Raw genomic sequence first — 17,730 nt, forward strand, 5'->3', positions numbered from 1 at the left:
GACATTTAACACAAACATGTTATCTGGTCCACATACTGTGTGTACACTCAGACGAGTCTCTCATTCAAGATTCAAGATTCAAGAGATTCAAGATTCATTACTCATGAATCAGCCTTAAGGACAATGTCCTCTGTCAGATCCTAGTCTCACACACCTTTGTCAGTCTATCTCAATATATAGTGTCCTCACCTGGAACACAGTCTTAAATACGAATTGTCAAGTCAAATGATCACAATCTAGTTCAATTGTAGGAAGTATTGCTTTATATCACGGTTGGGTGGACAACTTGGAGGAAGTGCTGTGCTGTTTAAAGTGGATATTTTTCGGGCTGTAAGTGTGAACATTTTCTGGCCCAATGGGGGCAATGTCTTGCTGGTTTTGGTAGAAATCTTCCACAGATTAGTAGCAAATAAATGCCCATATTTCAGAAACACAATATGTATGCATCACATTTATCAATAATTAGATGCTCATCTTCACAACAGTTCATCATTTCCTTTTTATTTAGCATTTTGTTTTACAGTTACTTATATAGCGTTTTTCATGAACTCAAAGTCGCTTTACCTTAAAAGCACAAGAATGAAAAGGCAGCTATAAAGCTATGCTTTAAATGCTGTTATGCTGCAAGGGTCATTAAGTGTACTTGTCTCAAGCTGTCGAAAATAAAAAAGATGAAACAGAATTTTATTGCATAGCCATTAATCAGCAGTTTATTGAACACTAATATATTATATGACAGTGTCAGAGGCTCAGCTGACTACATCCAGGAACACAATGTAATACAACAGACAAAAGTACCAAGATTTGTCAAATGACACTTCTGTTTTTTGGGAATCAGCCTCATCATTAATCTTTTTAATATGTGGAGACTGGATTGAAGCTATTAGCTATTAACCATTTCAGAAATGTACTGTTGTGGTCACAGCTTCAGTCTTAATAGTGTTGATGGCAACACTGTTTGATTGGATGTTCACTGCAGACTGCTGTTGGTGCACAAACAAAACATTAACGATGAGAAACAAAGTGAATTTAACTCCGTCTTGAGTTGTCATTACTAGCTTGACCTTTGTCATTTACGTTTCCTGTCATCTTCTTGTGCATCACGATGTCACATTGGAGATTTTTTTATCTGTGTTAAACGCAGCTTTTTTTTAAGCATCATAATGCTGCTGGTTTCACTGGAGTTCATCACCAAAATATGGCAAATATGTTGTTTGTTATGATGACTAGTTAAACCTATGACATTTTTCATGAATGGAATTCATCTTTTAAATCCATTGTTTAAGAATTATGAGACTGCAGATTGTAACAAACGGAAGACTCCTCGGCTCACCCCTCTTTCCCACTGCATCAGGGAACTATGGTGGTCTTCACATATCAGAAATTACATTAAGATATTTCCACATCCACTTTTCCCTTTAGTTAGTTGATATAGCTTAAGGGGAAACTCAGATCCATTTGGGCTGCTGTAGAAACATAACGGCGAAAGATGGAGGCCTCTGTAAAAGCTTAGTCATTAAAAAATGTTTTAGGTTAAAGTGATTATACACTTATACAAACATACCTATGGGTAGTATAATCAATTTCTGCCAACAAACCTTTCCTAATTGTTACCCACTGGACCTTCAAGTCACAGTTTATGTTGAAAATGAAGTTGAAACACTACCAGGTTCAATTTAAATGAACAGAAACCTGACAGCCTGACTACAGCCCTATCTGTGCCATGATGTCATTTCCTCTACCATGATGGGGATATAGATTCTGCAACTAACCACAAAGTACTAGGAAAGTAAGATGTTCATAGATTAAAATAATAATTTCTCTGTCCATAATTATATCCGAAAATAACAGAGATTGCCGCTCGACTCTCTGAGCAACATCTTCTGAAAGCAAGTACAGAATCTACTGACACACAGAGCTATAGCTACAGACTTCAAGTCAGACAGGACGTTTGTGCGTGTTTGTTTACAGGAAGAAAAAAAGTAGTCTGTTCACAGATTTCCCTGGGAACCAGGAAGCAGACTGGTAGTGGGAGGAGTCTAGTGCTGCGTCCACTTGATGCTCTTCAGGTCGATGCCTTCCTGAACCATCTCCCACAGAGGACTGACAATGAAATAGATGGCATTATTAGGCGAGGCATAAAATTACAAGTATTTCTAAACATTCACTCAACAGACTTTAGATTTTAAATTCCAGTTAATTCCAAACTGAGCCTTATTTTTTAAATTTTGATCAACAATTTCAGTAGTAATAATAATTTTTTTTCAACACAATGAGTGCAACGTGATTATAACACAGGTTAAGGACAAAACAACAAAAATGAGACAGTCACACTTTCAATGTGAATGCTTAAAAATGATGTGTGATTTAAAAAAAACCCTGATAAAAAAAAGCTGCACATAAACACACTGTTTGCAAATGTGAGGTTGAATGGCAGTGTTAAGTAGTTTTGAGTGGTGTCATCATCAAGACTGGAAAAGAGCTAAACACACACCATTTACTTAATTTTAATGCACTTTACAGCTTGATAATAGCGATAGTAACAGTGTGGTAATAAGAAGATAATATTACAGCAATACTATATTTCCAAAGTAATACCGAGGTAGAAACATTTACAAACATGAAAACATTAGAATTCAGCTGAACTCACCTCATCTCTCTGAGTCTATAAACCTGTTGGATACATTTCTCTGCTGTGTAGTCCACCTCCTGCTCTGTGGTGAATCTGCCAATACCAAATCTGACAAAGAAGCACAGGTTTATCAACCTGCACTAGACTGAACTGAAGTCAAACCAGAGAGCAAAAAGAAAAAGAAAAAGAGAAATACTGCAGTCTGTGTCAGTGTGATGTAAAAATACATTGAGTGACTGTACAGTTTGAACCAAGGGCCAGAATATCTTATATCAGTAATATATGACATAATAATATAAACCATTAACAGACATTACTTTTGAATTGACCGTTTCAACAATTTCTTTCAACATATGAACTCACGATTATGCAGAGAAAACAAATACAGTTACAAAAAGTTCATTAAAATCAGACTGTAGTCAGGATTATTATCAATCAGATTTTTATCTTGGATTGCATTACTATAGTGATCAGTATTAAATTACAGTGAGGGTGATGAGCGTCCCTACCTGATAGAAGAATGAGCCAAGTCCTCATCTGCTCCAATCGCTCTGAGTACGTAAGATGGCTCCAAAGACGCTGACGTGCATGCACTGCGTACACACACACACACACACACTCTTAAATCTATAAAACCTCAATGCTTTGACATGTTGAAAACAATTTCCTCTTTTACTATTTACAAAACTACAATTGATAACTGTTTATAAGCATGTCTGCTAAGCTGCTATGCTAAATTTAGGTAGAATAACAAGTGACTACACTTCTAATTAGTCAGCAGGTTTCTAAGAGTTGTCTGACCTGCCAGACGACAGCGCAACATCTTTCAGTGCCATCAACAGACTCTCCCCTTCCACATAGGCAAAGGACAGGTTGATACAGCCTGAAAAAAAACACACACACACAAAACACACAAAGTCAGTTTAGTTAATCTACCTCATTCATCAAGTTAACAAGCTTACTATGATGTCAAGTTGATAATAACCACATGCCTGTGATTCTCTTCTGACAAATGTGATACAAACCACCTTGCCAAATATGATTAATTAAAAAAAAAAAAAATTATAATTGAGACTTCAAACATGTAAAATTCAACAACAATCTCTGCTTGGAAACGTTGGGGGCATGTCTACTGGAGGAGCTGAACACTTTACACACACATTCTGGTCTACTTGCTAAAATAAGGACCAAAGTAAACATTTTCAAGACAAAGTCACCTCAACTATCCAGCAAACCAAAGGCATAGGGGCAGGTGCAGTTACTCAAGAGTGAACGGTAAACACTGATAAAGAACACAGAGGGCTTTTATATTTTTATATCATTGCAACGTTTGAGAAGTTACACCAACTAGGGCTCAAGTGAAGTACAGAAACTCTGCATTCGCATCAGAAACAAATGACATGTAATTTGCTTTACAGGGACTTTAACTTTGTTCGTTGTGTGTGTGTGTGTGTGTGCCTACCAGGGTATCGTTGCTCTGGATCTCCGTTCATTATAACATCTGGTAGCTCAGACATGAGCTTGTGGACTAGACGATCAGCCAACATGGACACTCTGTCATGATCATACTGCACACACACACACTTATTGAGTGCCAGGATGTGACGATACATTTGCAGAGAGTTGGAATATTTGTCTGTGTTGTTGTACCTCCATCTCCTGCTGGGCGATGCTGCAGGCAGCTCCCAGTCCCACAGCCAGTGGGGTGGGGACGGTGCCAGAGCGCAGCCCCCTCTCCTGCCCACCTCCATTCTGCAGAGGCTCCATCCGCACCCGGGGTCGACGACGCACATATAAAGCCCCGACACCTGTATAGTACACACACACAAAGAACATCTGACTCACAAGCAGCATGACCGATGGGGCCCAATTTAAAGGATCTACAGCGCATGGTGTGTGGCACAAGTGCTTTGGGGCGCACTTGCTAGTGTATGTAATTTATCCACAATGTGAGGTGCAGGGTGCAACTAGGTTGTATTTAGTGTCATTCCCTGACATGGATGTAGGTGGAGCTAATGCACCATTTAAAAAAGCACACAAAAATATTGCGATGCACTCAACCACAACTCATTTTAAGACACCTACAGCCTCCTATACAAGGTGGGTGGGTGTCAGTTGGAAAATTGCAATGACAGGTGGGCTACGTTGTGCGTCACTTTTCGTTGGGTGTAAGCTAGAATTCCTTAAATGTATCCTGGATTAGTCTCCTGTGGGCGCATACGCTTCCCTGAATTACACACTGACATGATGACAAAGACCAGTATTCTTGTTTGACTGTTCAGACATGTCAGTGTTTATTGTGTGTGTGAGTGTGCAAGTGACTGAGAGAGGGTGACATTTTCACCATTTTGGTGGTAGTTTAACGACATATTTCACATAAACAGAGCTAGTTTAGCAGCAGTCCTCCAACTTCTCTGCCCCTCTTCATCAGCACAACCTGCAGCCTCACAGCAGGAGTCTACTCCTCTTTCTGTTCTTCTTCTTTACTTAATTTTCTCATCTTTAGGAATCTTAGATAAAGTGTTGGCGCTTTTTACATCCAGGTGAGACACATGTGGGACAAAGAATGCAGTTACAGGCACAGACAGTTTTTATATCAACACTGTGTCTGAGGAGTTGTTGAGATAATTGTGGCTCCTGTGCGTCATGAAGGCACATTTTTAGACACGCCTACATTTTTTATTTATTTTAAAAAGACTACTAGAGAGAGTAGTTTTCTTTCAAATGTCCTCAGCCAGTATTTTCTAACATATATAATGGGTGAAGACAAGAAGTGCTGCATTGGCTTTACAGGAACTTTAAGAGGTAAAACTACTAATGCTTGGTCCGACCTTTGGGTCCATAGATCTTGTGACCGCTGATGGACATCAAGTCAATCCTCCAGTCGGAGACATTGATGGGAATTTTTCCGACAGCCTGAGCAGCATCAGTGTGGAGGAAGACTCCTTTGGAACGACAAATCTGACCTGTGAACAAGAGGAGAAAGACTCAGTGAAACATCTGCTTTGATCAGATCAGGGCTTCTGTGGAAAAGTAAAAATCTGGGGAAGGATCCACATGTTCACAATGATATGATTTAATCTGAACCACTAAAACATGGATGCAATGAAATTTTCATAGTTACCAATTTCTTTGATGGGCTGCTTGACTCCAATTTCGTTATTGACAGTCATCACTGATACCAGAGATGTGTCGGGACGCATGGAGGCCTCAAGGAGCTGAAAGCACACATAATGTTAGGTGTTCATTCATTACATGTTCTCTGGACATGCTGTAAGTGTTCACGTGTGACATGTCTGTATGTTCCAGTGTGTACCTCCAGATCCAGCAGTCCATTCTTCTGGACTGGCAGGTAAGTGATGCTGAATCCTTCAGCTTCCAGAACTCGACACGAGTCCAGGACACATTTATGTTCTGTCTGAGTGGTGATCACGTGACGCTTCTTACCCTGGTAGAACCTGGCCACACCCTGCAAGATAAGAGGTGTTGGGATCAGTACTGATCTCCAGAAAACTGGACTCAGTCTGTCCCAGTGGGTTATTGGGAAGTTAGTGGGACATTTTCACTGTGTTCTCAAACTGTCCTATTGGTTCTTATTCTTTTGTTTTCTTGTTCTGCTCTTAGGACATTGTCATATGTTCACATTATGTTCTTATTGCCAATGTGTTCTTAATGTGTTCTCATTCTGGTTTTTGCTGCTGTATTCTGTTGATTTTCAGTGTTCTCTTGTTTTTTTACAGTGCTGCTACTGATCTGTTCTCAGTAACAAAAAAGAAAAAACAAGAGAAAGACCTAAGGGTGAGAGGAAAAGGATTAATGACGGGGAAGAGGTGCAGAGACCGACCTTAATGGCCATGTTGTTGGACTCAGTTGCTCCACTGGTGAAGATTATCTCTCTGGGATCAGCTCCAATCAGATCAGCAACTTGCTGCTCAGGGAGAGAAAGAGAAAACAGTCAATGCCACATTTATGAAATAATATAAATAAGAATAGTAAAAACAGTTTTAACAATACCACAAAGTACACTGTTGTAAAAAGTAAGTTCAGTAAGTTGAGGCCTAATAGAAGGCTGAACACGAGGTGTAATGCTGCCCTCTACAGTCTGACCCAACCACCTCCTCATCTCCCCAGTCTGCCTCACTGAACAGATCGATTGTCTCTCTACCTTTCTGGCAGTCTCCATGGCACTTTCACTCTCCCAGCCATAGGCGTGTGTCCTGGAATGAGGGTTACCATAGTAATTCACCTGGTAGGGCAACATGGCATCCAACACACGGGGGTCCTACACACACACACACACACATAAATATATATTGCACACAGAGACACACACACATATACAATGCTTCATAAATGTATTACACCACCTGTCATAAAAATGAGAAAATAATTTTTTTTATTCTTTCAAAAACTTGTTTTATGACTAACAAAATATTATTGTTATTTATTTGCCAAATAACAAACTGAATCCCCCATTTATCAGAAGTCAGATATTAATCAAGCATAACATTCAAAGTAAATAACTATAATTTGATTTAATGAGCTTTACTCTTTTTTCTTTTTTCAAGCGGTTATTAATGGATGACTAAATTAATTGTCAACTATTTCTATCACTGATTGTTCAGTGAGGGTGTTTTCAATAATTAAAACAAGTTTCTCTGATTTTCAGCTTCTTAAATTAGTATTTTTCAGCTTTCTTCGCTCCATACAACAAAGAAATCATTAAAACTGTATCATTGTGGTTGGTGGACAAAACAAGACATAAATGATGAGAGCATCATCATTTCCAGGTTTGTTAAGCACAGCATTACAGCTTTTTCTGACATTATACGGACCAAACAACTACTCGGTTTGTTGAGAAAATAATCGACAGATGAATGAATTGCGAAAATAATCAGTGGTTGCAGCCCCTTTTTAACAGTAAATTATCCCTTCACTGACTTTGATAGTTTGATAGACAGGTTTTACCATAGGTGTAGTGGCCTGGATGTCCATGTAGAGCGGGCGGAGTTCATCTTTCTCCAACTCACGTTTCTTTATCAACTCTTAAACACAAAACAACAAAAACAGGGAGACAGTCAGTGTACTCTGATGATGAGCTTAAACTCTGCACCACGTGCTGTATATTTAGATACAACTCAACAGGATGTGTTTCATAAACACTTTTATGAAGAAAAATACTTTTAAAGCTAAAGCACAGTCACGTAAAAAAAATTATATGAATACATAGTTTAAGAAAACAATAAAAATTGCTAGGAGAAATGTTTGTAAAAAAAATGTTTCTGTTTTTATAATCATTGCGTAAGTCCGTTTGAGGCTGATGCGAAGTTTTCGTGCCCTTACTTAACTGCGTCACTTTAGGATGTGCTCCATGCTACAGCTACTCTGAGCCTTTATAAACACAAATGCCGGTACCTGTCTTCAGAGTGCTAGCGGCTCTGCAGTCTGACGGTGGCCGGGTAAAAGGAAACCAGTTGGCCGTCCTGAGGAGACGGGAGGAGACGGTCCTGCCCGAAGAGAGCATGGCAAGGGCGGACTGGTTTCGCCTGGAAACCCGATGGCCTCTGGTAACAGCAACACTCAGACCTCGCGCAAAATACCACTTCCACCGTCTACTCTCTGCGGAGGACAGAGAAGAAGATCGTCGAATATTTAAGAAATTTGATAAAATGTGGAGGTTGATTTAGTTTGAGACGGTACCGCCGCCTGTTAGTCACATCCAGGTCACAGCAGAGTTGCTCTTTGTGAAGTAGTCATGATAAATAAACGGTAAATCCGGTTACGACCTTCAAAGTAAAAGAGTTACATAATTTTACTAAATGGGCGGGACGATGACGTCTTTTAGCACCTTTTATAATTCATATTCATAAAACCAGAATCATTTATGAATATTACTGTCAAAGTAGATGTTTTGTTTGCCCTTGTTAATTCATCTTGAATATGGAAACCTAGCTATCCAAAAAATACTGGCATACTAGGAGATACTGCTGTTATTGCGCCATATTATTATTTTACTTTTATTCTTATTTATTTAGTGTTGTTTTGTTTTTGCTTTATGATGAAAGCGTGTTTGTATAGGCTATTATAGTTAAAAACGCTACGTAAAAGTTTTAAAACATTTTTTTCTTTTACTTTAGTTGACTTTCCGGAAATCTAAGTAAAGCTATACTGCAGCTTGACGCAGGTCGGTGTCGGTGCTGTTTCATAGTTGCACAAGAAACGGAAACGGTTGTATGTGTGTGTTTATGTAGTCTGCGCTCTCATTGGTCAAGCTGTGTTGTTTTGGTTCTGTTAGAGGCGGGACCAGTATTTTCTTCAATCTGTCCTCTGATTGGCTCCCAAGACATTATGACGTAACTGTAAGTAAGAACGTCGACTTGTCGAGGGCAGCATACTCATTTACTGCCGTAAATCATTGGAAGAAGACTTGTATTTATTATTATAATATCATTATTATTAGTAGTAGTATTTAAATATAACAAAGCATGTACAAAACAAGGCACTTGCAAACACTGACATTAGAACACCAGGCTTCGCTGAAATTGAAATGCTAAATTATTAAATGACTAAATAAACACAAATAAATAAGTAAAAAGAATACAAAAAGAAAATGGCTCATCAGTCACTCAATGGAATCAGTCACATAACAATTTTCTTCATATTACTCAGGTAAGGAGAGGTTTTGAAAAATCTGCATTTAGAAATAAATAATTTGCAAAGTAGCAACAGATTAATCTAAATATTTAAGTTTTATTTTTATATTGTGTGATGTCTTTATGTTATATTATGTTGTCTAATGCACCAAAACAATTTACATATATGTTTACTATTTACTTGGCAATAAAACTGCCTCTGATTCTGAGATTATTTATTATTATTATTATTATTATCATTATTATTATTAATAATAATAACAATAACAACAACAATAATAATAATAACAATAACAATAACAATAAAAATAACAATAATCAAAACAAATCTGAATTATAATTTGACATGGAAAAGAACAACAATTTTTTGTTGCCTCATGGTTAATTGATCTCAGATTTGTCTGCTGGATCCATTTCTAGAAGAAGACTTGCTGAAACACAGGTCAGGCTTTCCTGTGTACTCTTCTCAGTTCCACTGAGCAATTTTAATTCACACTGGTCTAATATATAATGATGATTTAATGATGAGTGTAATTCCAAATCCTTAAAAAGTTTACATTAAATAAACATATAAATCTAAATGTACAAAAGCGAAGTCCAAGTGATCCCAAATGAGTTTCCTTTGCTCCTTTCTTTAAAATGATAAAAACAATTAATAACGACTTGCACTTTTGCTAATATCATTTATTTTAGTGATTAATTTCCTCTGTGCCTGTTCTTTGTCTTACACTACTTACAACACTTTTGCTCTACTGTTGCTAATATGAGAACCATCGTCTAACTCAGGTAAATATTGATCTTCATTTGCTTTTGTCATTTTCTCCCACATCCTGAGAGGATGTGTTGTCCTGTCGATTATACAGTGTGATTTCTGGGTGATGCAGTGTAGGTTATAATCCCATAGAGGGCAGTGGTGTACACACATTCGTTTAAATGGCAAGAAATAACTGTAAAGAAGAAAACGTCGTCTGAAACCATGCCCATCAGTTAGCAAGTTAGTTTACGTTTTACGAAAAAAACATTTGTTTTGCACCGTGACGTTAGAAATAGGCGACTCTCTCCTGCGGTAGTGGATCTCAGTTTGAGGTGAGACGTGTCACTTTGTTTCTGGAATTAATATCTGAACGTGAGCGCGTTAACTAGCGAAGGCTATCACGGACAAGCTAACCTGTCAGTTCACTGTTAAACACAGCAGCTCCCGCCACATTCCCTCTGTAAATCATATATATGTGATTTCAATCGCGCCATTGTTTATCTAATCGATATTTTAATCAACGGCGTGTCACTTCACTGTTTTTGCTCTGAGTCGAATGACGCGTTTAAAGCAGTTTTTCCGGTGTTAATGTGCCTTCCGGTTTACCAGCTGTTCTCCTTGCTCGTGCACGCGTCTTGTTGATAAGCATGTGTCCTTCCCTTTATCAGGAGATCGATCACCACAAGTGTGTATTTTAACTCCAAAAGGTAGTTGTAAATATGTGTAATGTTACTTTTACTCAGGTATGATTTGTATTATACATGGCTCCTTTTAAATCGTGTACATTGCTGAGTAAATAATGTGATTATTTATAATAATATGAATACACATAATAAATAAATAAACATTTCCTACATGGTGCAATATAAATATGAACGTGTGGGTGTTTTGTAACCGGTAACCAGTTGTTGTTTTTATTAAGATTATAGCCGACAAAATGGTTGCTATCAAAGCCATGGTAACCAGTTCTTTTTAAAGGAATGGATGTCAAAAGGCAGAAGAAAAGGATTAGAAAGGAGAACTTAACTGCTATAACATACACAATACCTATGAACAGTGATTAAGAACTTCATACTGTGGAGGGCAGCATTGCATCCGTCGGTGTACAGCCTGCTGAAAAGTATTATTGTTTTCAATCAACAAGGCTAGGTGAATAATAAACTACACAAGCGGGTGAAGATTTTTCTGTAGAATGAAGGTCAGTGTGTGGGGACCTGCAGAGGTTGTGAGTTCAAGCCCCACCTGGAGCGCTGCTGTTTTGGGCAGCCCACAGCCAAGATGAAAGGAACTGGGCTTGTGACCGGAGTGTTACCAGTTCAAATCCCCCTGAGTAAGGTACCCGACTCCCATTGCTCCCTGGGTGCAGATAAGGGCTGCCTACTGCTCCTGTGCTCGGTTTGTGCGTGTTCACTACTGTTGTGTAAAAACAGTGGGTCAGTTAAATTCAGAGGTCAAATTCATTATCACTGGTGAGTGTGCAAATAATTCAAATATGCTTCTCCCTAGCCAACATCATGGGAAACATCTATTCTACCCAATAATATGCAAATCTACCAACGGATTAAACCTGATGTTATAACTGCCCCAATAAACATACACAGTATCTTAGCATATAATAAAACTGAAATATATTAATGTAAATTATGCTGATAAATGACCAGTGTTGAAAATATTGAAAGTGTCATCTTAATTCTGATCACTTCACAGGTGACACCATGCCTTTAGACCGTAATGCGGCTCAACATCTAAGTGTTTGACCAAGAATCCACCATTACTTCTGCTGCCATGGGAACGACAATGAGTGAGCCGTGTATCTACGACAAGCTGTCAGAGAGCATCGACATCCTCAGACAGTCGGGCTACCGTTATGGCATGTCGGAGAGGGAGATCGAGAGGTTCATCAAGCAGGTCCTGGAGACCAACGAGCCCAGGAGAGAGCCTCCGCAGTTCCCCATCCTGACAGCCACCATCAAGGTTAGGCCTCCCAATGCAAATATGAACATTTGACAGAAAGTCTAATCAAATATTCCTTGAGGACCCATATCAAGCAAAAGCACTTAATACACGTTACTGCCTCCTAAATGTGAGAATTTGCTTTTCCTAGCTTCTTTTTCTCTTAACATTTCTTTCTTTATTTGGTTAGGAATTCAAATATCAAATGTATTTCTTGTTTTCTTCTGTTGTCATTGCAGTTTATGGTGGTAGTTGGTTTCCTGCTTGTGGTGATACTGGCCTTCACTTACCCTCAGAGTGGGCCACAGATTGGTTTGGTCCACCTAGGCAGTTATAACTGGTCGTCTCCCCTCAGTCATGTCCGCCTGCTGTCTCTGCCCATCGCCAAGAAATACAACCTTCAAGGTCTGTATATGGTCACTCATGTCTTTTACACTACATTACATGAAAACACAAAGGAGCAGCCATGAAAAGTTTCAGAAGTGAAGTCTGCTGCTCAGAAAAACCCAGTTCAGCTGTTTGTCAGGATCAGTGCCTCTTGTCCCTGACCACCCCTGCACCACCTCTGTATACACACACAAACGCTCCCTCAGTCCGGTCGTGTAGTTTTGCTTTCAGATGAAGAGTGAAGCATTTTAAAATAATGTTACATCCTTTGTGTTCACAAAGACAAGAGGCAGAAGAATAACATCAATATATCTTTATTAAGTCACACACTGCAGCTTTAATATTATATTATATAGTTTACCTAGTTGGCCCTAAAATTACATGCAAATGGACAAAGTTGAGGCACTTGATAATGGTTAATTTGTGCTTGTTTGCAGGTTTCCATGAGTGGTGGAGTGCAGGCACTTTACGACAGAATCTAGTCAACTGTTCAGGCTGTGCAGAGATCTCCTCTGTGCTGGAGGTCCCAGAGAGCCTTAGAGGGACGGTGACTCTTCGACGGGGGCCACAACTTGTCCTGCTGAAGGTACTGCTTTAGAGTAGGGAAGACATGGTTCACTGCTGCCTCACCTCTTACAAAAAATATATTTGAAGATATTTTTAAAAGTTGCTGAACAGGCCACATCAGATTTGATAGTTGTTGCAGTAATGTTGCATTCTTTTCCAATCTCTCCGAGTTGTGTAATCATGTCACCCATCCAACCATTCCAGGGTGGGGAGTCCCTCAGTGTCCAGCGGCAGCAGCTGGAGGAGCTCTATTTAGCTCACTCAGGGTCCATGTCCATTCTGCTAGAGGATGATGACGAAATTATGCAGAACAACAACTTTGGCCTTCCTCAAGGACCCGCTAACTTCACCCTGCTCTGGTACACATACTCAACTGTGAAGTTTCGTACCTCTGTACACACACCAAATGGACTCTGTAAAATTTACAGACACTGACTGCTGGTGTTGTGCTGTGTCTGTAGGAGGTTCAGCTCTGGAGCAAGGGAGAAGGTGTTGAGGTGGCTCTTCCCAAAAGCTGAGCTCTGCCCCCTACTGGACAGTGCTGGGACCATCCTGCAGCGTTGCCTTGTCACCCACAGCACAGCTTCCCAGAGCAAGGTGAGTTCTTCTTTTTTTGCACTTATTGAGAGAAGTCTTTGGAAATAAAGTAACATTTGCAACATGTGTACCCTGAGTCTTAAATGTCTGTAAATGTGAGTTGCGGTCTGTGTAACAGGGTGTCAGGGTATTGGGCTGGCTGGTGGTTGGTGAGGGACTGCCAACAGTTCGAGTTCTGCCTGTTCAACGCTGTCAGAAACACTGCAGCTCCTTCAACCTGTGGCTGACACCTGGAGACATGGGTAACTCCTGCTGCTTCTGTTGTCATCCATAAACACACTGAACGTGACAACGCACTGCCATAAAATAGAAATAGACAATTTAAGATGGAAACAGAACAGAAACAACAGAGGCTCAGATCTCTCACACTCTGTACTCGTCTCTACTGCTGCCATTAGTCCACGAAAAATGAGAGATCAATGGCTAAAGGCCTGCTGCCAACACTTGGAGGATTAAACACAACACAAAACCACTGAGTTTTCACAAGAATATTTCTCTATCAATACAGAGCTTCAAAGAATTAATACAGTATCACAACATGAAATATTGCCATCTTTTAGTGTACTGATATTTTCTTTACACCCTTAGATGAAAGTTGTTCTCTTTGACCTTTGACCTGTCTAGTGTATGCTGACCCCCGTTACTGGCAGATGGAGCTGTTCCCTGGCCGAGGCCAGAACATCATCTGTGATGGATCGACCTTTTAATGTCGGTGTGGAGTGAAGTGACGAACGAGAGTTCAGGAGTGGGACGACGCAGATCAGCTGTGAATGTCTGACTTCCCGCTGAGGCATTTCGGAGTGCATGAGCCTCCAGGTGGCCTCGTCCACTGATGCCTTATAACTTTGTTCCTCAGTGAACTTCTCGGAGAACTGGAGAACACTGCACTCATAACTTTAACTTGTGGAAAAATGGATTTCCTACTGGATGCAAGGGTGGCGGTCAGAGGTTTGACAAATCACTTTATGACATTGTCCTCGTGTATAACTGGAGAACACGATCAGTCTGTAAACTCAGCGTTAAAAGCTCCGATGTTCTGCCTGTCCTCGTGCCATAGCTTCAACAGAACTCGACAACTAAAGAAAAACTTAAATGCCTGTATCTCTGTTTCAGAAGGTAGTGAATAACTGTTGAGAGTGTTGGTCCTTAGCCTGGTTCCAGACATGGTTAATAATTGCCCACATCTCTGGTTTGTTCTGTCATGACTTTAAGTGTAATTGAGTGCATGGACATCATCTTTTTGTCTTGAAGATGTTTTGCAGCTGTGCAGGTTTTTGTACTGATCAATAACTCTTGATTCACACTGGATACGTTCCCTCGTGTTTTTAATTTTCAGCACCATCTCAGACTAATAGAGATTGGCTGAACGTCAGGGTTCCTGCAGCTGTTGTTTGATCCTTTAAGTTCATTTATCAACTAAAAATAACAAGCCAAAGCTCACTTTTCTTTATGTTGCCTCCATGTTCTCTCTGTCTTTTTGTAGTGCATTAGTATACTTTTGGTCATTTTTTGGGTGTGGAATCTAGGTTCTATAATACATGCACAGTCTTTCACTGCTTTCTAAAGTTAAGAAATACTTTTAGCATTTCATCTGGTTAAGGGGCCAGTTCACCCACAGGACAAATAAGTACATTTAAAATTAGTTATTACTAAGCTTACATTTCTAGGTTACAAACCTCAACAAATTTTTTGCTTGGCTGCATTCTCTAAATTTATGTCTCAGCCTATTCTAATTGGAATTTAGGTGAAAAGTTGGAATTTGTTCGCATTTTAGAGGTTTGTGTAACAAGGCAATAATCTATTCAAAAAGTTATTTAAAACAGCCAACAAAGTAAATCTTATTTTGATACATAATTAACCTACAAATTAATTACTTGACATCAACTATCTACTGTTGAATTTAGACACAGACAGAGAAAGATTTGTCTGTAATTTTGGTGAACTTACCCTTTAACAACCACTTACTGAGCTGACCTATGTGGCATCAGACACAAGTAACTGTTCATTTACATCCTTCATGTCATTTAAGATTTTTTTAATTTGACTTAAGATTTTATGTCCAAAGCTGCTCAGTAATTTATTGTTATGATTGTATGTAAATATTTATTAAAGCCATTAATTTGTGTGTTGTAATAAACTTTTAATTTCACTTATTAGTACAACATGCAGACAGAAGTCAGATCATCTAAGATCTTTTTTTTTAGTTAAAGAAATACTTGGTGCATGAGTTTCTGTTGTGCAGAGAAAGTGACTATTATGAAATCAGTTTGACAGTAAATGTCTATCACATTTTAATTTATGCGTTTGAAATGTGGCTCCTTTGTTTTGTTTTGATCTAAAAAATATTTTATTTCCAACAAATCAAAATGGTGAGTCTTCTGAAATGATTGATTTGCCTGGATTTATCATAGTTTTGAGAAAATAAAAAACTTTTTGTTCCCATTGGTGTTTTGTTGTTGTGCATTCAACCTAAGAAGCACGTTTGTCTTCCATCATCTTTTAAAAACTGCTATAAGTATCACAAACATTGAAAGAAAATATTGTGAATCAGCTGCTCTGAAGAAAAGGGGGCCCCTCGGGTTTCTTCTTAACGACAACTATAAAGCCGCCTAATATGCAGCTCACCACCGTTACATCTAAACTGGCCAAACCATTACATAAGAGCAGGCAGAAAAATAAATAATATATATATTATATAATATATTTTGTAATCACATCCATGAAGGCCCTAAAATAACAGCTTCATGGGCCCCCTTTCTGACTGGTGGGAGGATTGGTGAGAAAAGGTCTCACCTTTCAAAACCTTTGAAGCCTGCTGGAGTGACATGAGAAGACGTGTGGGCCTGACAGTCTAATTCAAGACATCAACATGAGCCAGTTCCTTGTCTGACCTGAGAGGGGACGGTGAAGGCCCCAATTACCTTCCTTGTCTCGGTCTAGTGATGGCAGTGCGACACTGCAGCATCTATACGTTCAAACCCTGAACTAAAATTCCATAGAACCACTGCTTAAAAAAAAAAAAAAAATCACATGACGTCCAAAGCAGCAATTGCTTCTTTGCCAGAATGAATCACCTGACTGCTTCATGGTCCAATCAGGTGATTCACTTGCACTGTTCCTTGTGAGCAAGTGTTTCCCAACTATGGAGAAGAAACTGGCTCAATCCAAAAACTGTTGACAAAATAATGTACCTCAATAAAGATCTTTGAGCGTTCCCCATCCCACATAACCACCCCCTGCCTTAGTTACACAAGCACACCCAACCTATGCCATATTTTCCCAGCACTCTCTCTCCTCAATAACACAATGCATACATTCAGCAAACCTTATTTGTAAATAGAACCTAAAAAATTCAGTCTCAGCATACGTTTGTGCATCAAATGATTTTCAAAGCAAAGATACTTCAAAAAGAGGTGATCAAAGAACGAAAGGTCTTTTCTAAGTAAAGTAGTTAAACCCATTTTCCAAACAATTGGCCAAGCGGTTCAGTGCTTCACAAAAGCTTAATTTGCCCATCATTACCTGGGTCTGCTGCTGAGCAATGCAACGCAACGCAAGGGAGTTAGGATTTGAGCGTGTAATGATAGTTCAGCAAATGATGTCTGTGATGAAACCGTGAAAACAGACTTTACGACCTCACCTTAGGCTGAAATGTGCCGCTCCTCCCGCTCTGTTCACTCCTCCAGCGTGAATAAACGGCAGGTGCGGAAGTTGGTATAAGACTATTGGCCCGAATAGTAAACCAATCAGCTAGTATGGATGTGAAAGTAGGCGTTACTGGAGGCGGGTACTTATGGTGACACCTGATGGGGGGAGTGTTCTTGTAGAAATCTCTAAATCCAGGTTCAGATATCTACAACTATTCACAATTCATGTTCAAGATATCTATAATATTCCTCAATTGAAGATATATACATTGTCCTTTTTTGATATTTTACTATTTTGATTAATTACTATTCATTTTATTAGGAACACTACAATACAGAAGCGTATTGCTGCCACACACAAAAAAAGTGCTCAGTATTATGTTATAACGAGTAACGTTATTTCGAGATAAGATTGTTTTATAACTACTGAGCACCCCACTTTTTTTGAATGAGTGCACACTTCCGTACTACACTGATCACTTTCAATACAACAATGTAAAAAAAAATTGTTTAATATGTATGTGTTTAATATGTTTAATT

General features: G+C 39.1%; 2 protein-coding genes and 1 long non-coding RNA gene across 5 annotated transcripts; 1 reads left to right on the forward strand and 2 right to left on the reverse strand.

The window, feature by feature from the left end:
• Nucleotides 1-682: 682 nt before the first annotated feature.
• On the reverse strand, nucleotides 683-8,424 carry nfs1 (NFS1 cysteine desulfurase). 3 transcript variants are annotated; one of them, XM_044024735.1, is made up of 14 exons: nucleotides 8,350-8,424; nucleotides 8,048-8,251; nucleotides 7,601-7,677; nucleotides 6,798-6,914; nucleotides 6,477-6,560; nucleotides 5,949-6,101; nucleotides 5,757-5,850; nucleotides 5,464-5,598; nucleotides 4,283-4,440; nucleotides 4,095-4,200; nucleotides 3,434-3,515; nucleotides 3,142-3,225; nucleotides 2,651-2,740; nucleotides 683-2,103 (listed from the first exon to the last, which is right to left on the reverse strand). In XM_044024735.1, exons 2-14 carry the CDS (start codon nucleotides 8,154-8,156, stop codon nucleotides 2,040-2,042), a joined length of 1,353 nt encoding a protein of 450 aa, XP_043880670.1. In that variant the 5' UTR covers nucleotides 8,157-8,251; nucleotides 8,350-8,424; the 3' UTR covers nucleotides 683-2,039. The 3 variants fall into 3 exon arrangements, with proteins under 3 accessions (XP_043880670.1, XP_043880671.1, XP_043880669.1); XM_044024736.1 differs by having other exon boundaries at nucleotides 8,333-8,350; XM_044024734.1 differs by having other exon boundaries at nucleotides 8,048-8,392.
• Nucleotides 8,425-10,199: 1,775 nt separating this feature from the next.
• Nucleotides 10,200-15,985, forward strand: lg4h6orf89 (linkage group 4 C6orf89 homolog). The gene is made up of 8 exons (XM_044024957.1): nucleotides 10,200-10,371; nucleotides 11,747-12,013; nucleotides 12,232-12,397; nucleotides 12,817-12,965; nucleotides 13,151-13,305; nucleotides 13,408-13,543; nucleotides 13,662-13,785; nucleotides 14,168-15,985. The coding sequence occupies exons 2-8, from the start codon at nucleotides 11,825-11,827 to the stop codon at nucleotides 14,248-14,250; spliced, it is 1,002 nt and encodes a 333-aa protein (XP_043880892.1). The 5' UTR covers nucleotides 10,200-10,371; nucleotides 11,747-11,824; the 3' UTR covers nucleotides 14,251-15,985.
• LOC122768752 lies at nucleotides 12,678-17,233 on the reverse strand. Its single transcript, XR_006360351.1, has 2 exons — nucleotides 17,184-17,233; nucleotides 12,678-13,839 (listed from the first exon to the last, which is right to left on the reverse strand). It is a non-coding gene; the product is annotated as an uncharacterized LOC122768752 (long non-coding RNA).
• Between the last annotated feature and the right edge of the window lie 497 nt (nucleotides 17,234-17,730).

The sequence above is a fragment of the Solea senegalensis genome, linkage group LG4, assembly GCF_019176455.1.
Source record: "Solea senegalensis isolate Sse05_10M linkage group LG4, IFAPA_SoseM_1, whole genome shotgun sequence".
Classification (NCBI taxonomy): domain Eukaryota; kingdom Metazoa; phylum Chordata; class Actinopteri; order Pleuronectiformes; family Soleidae; genus Solea; species Solea senegalensis.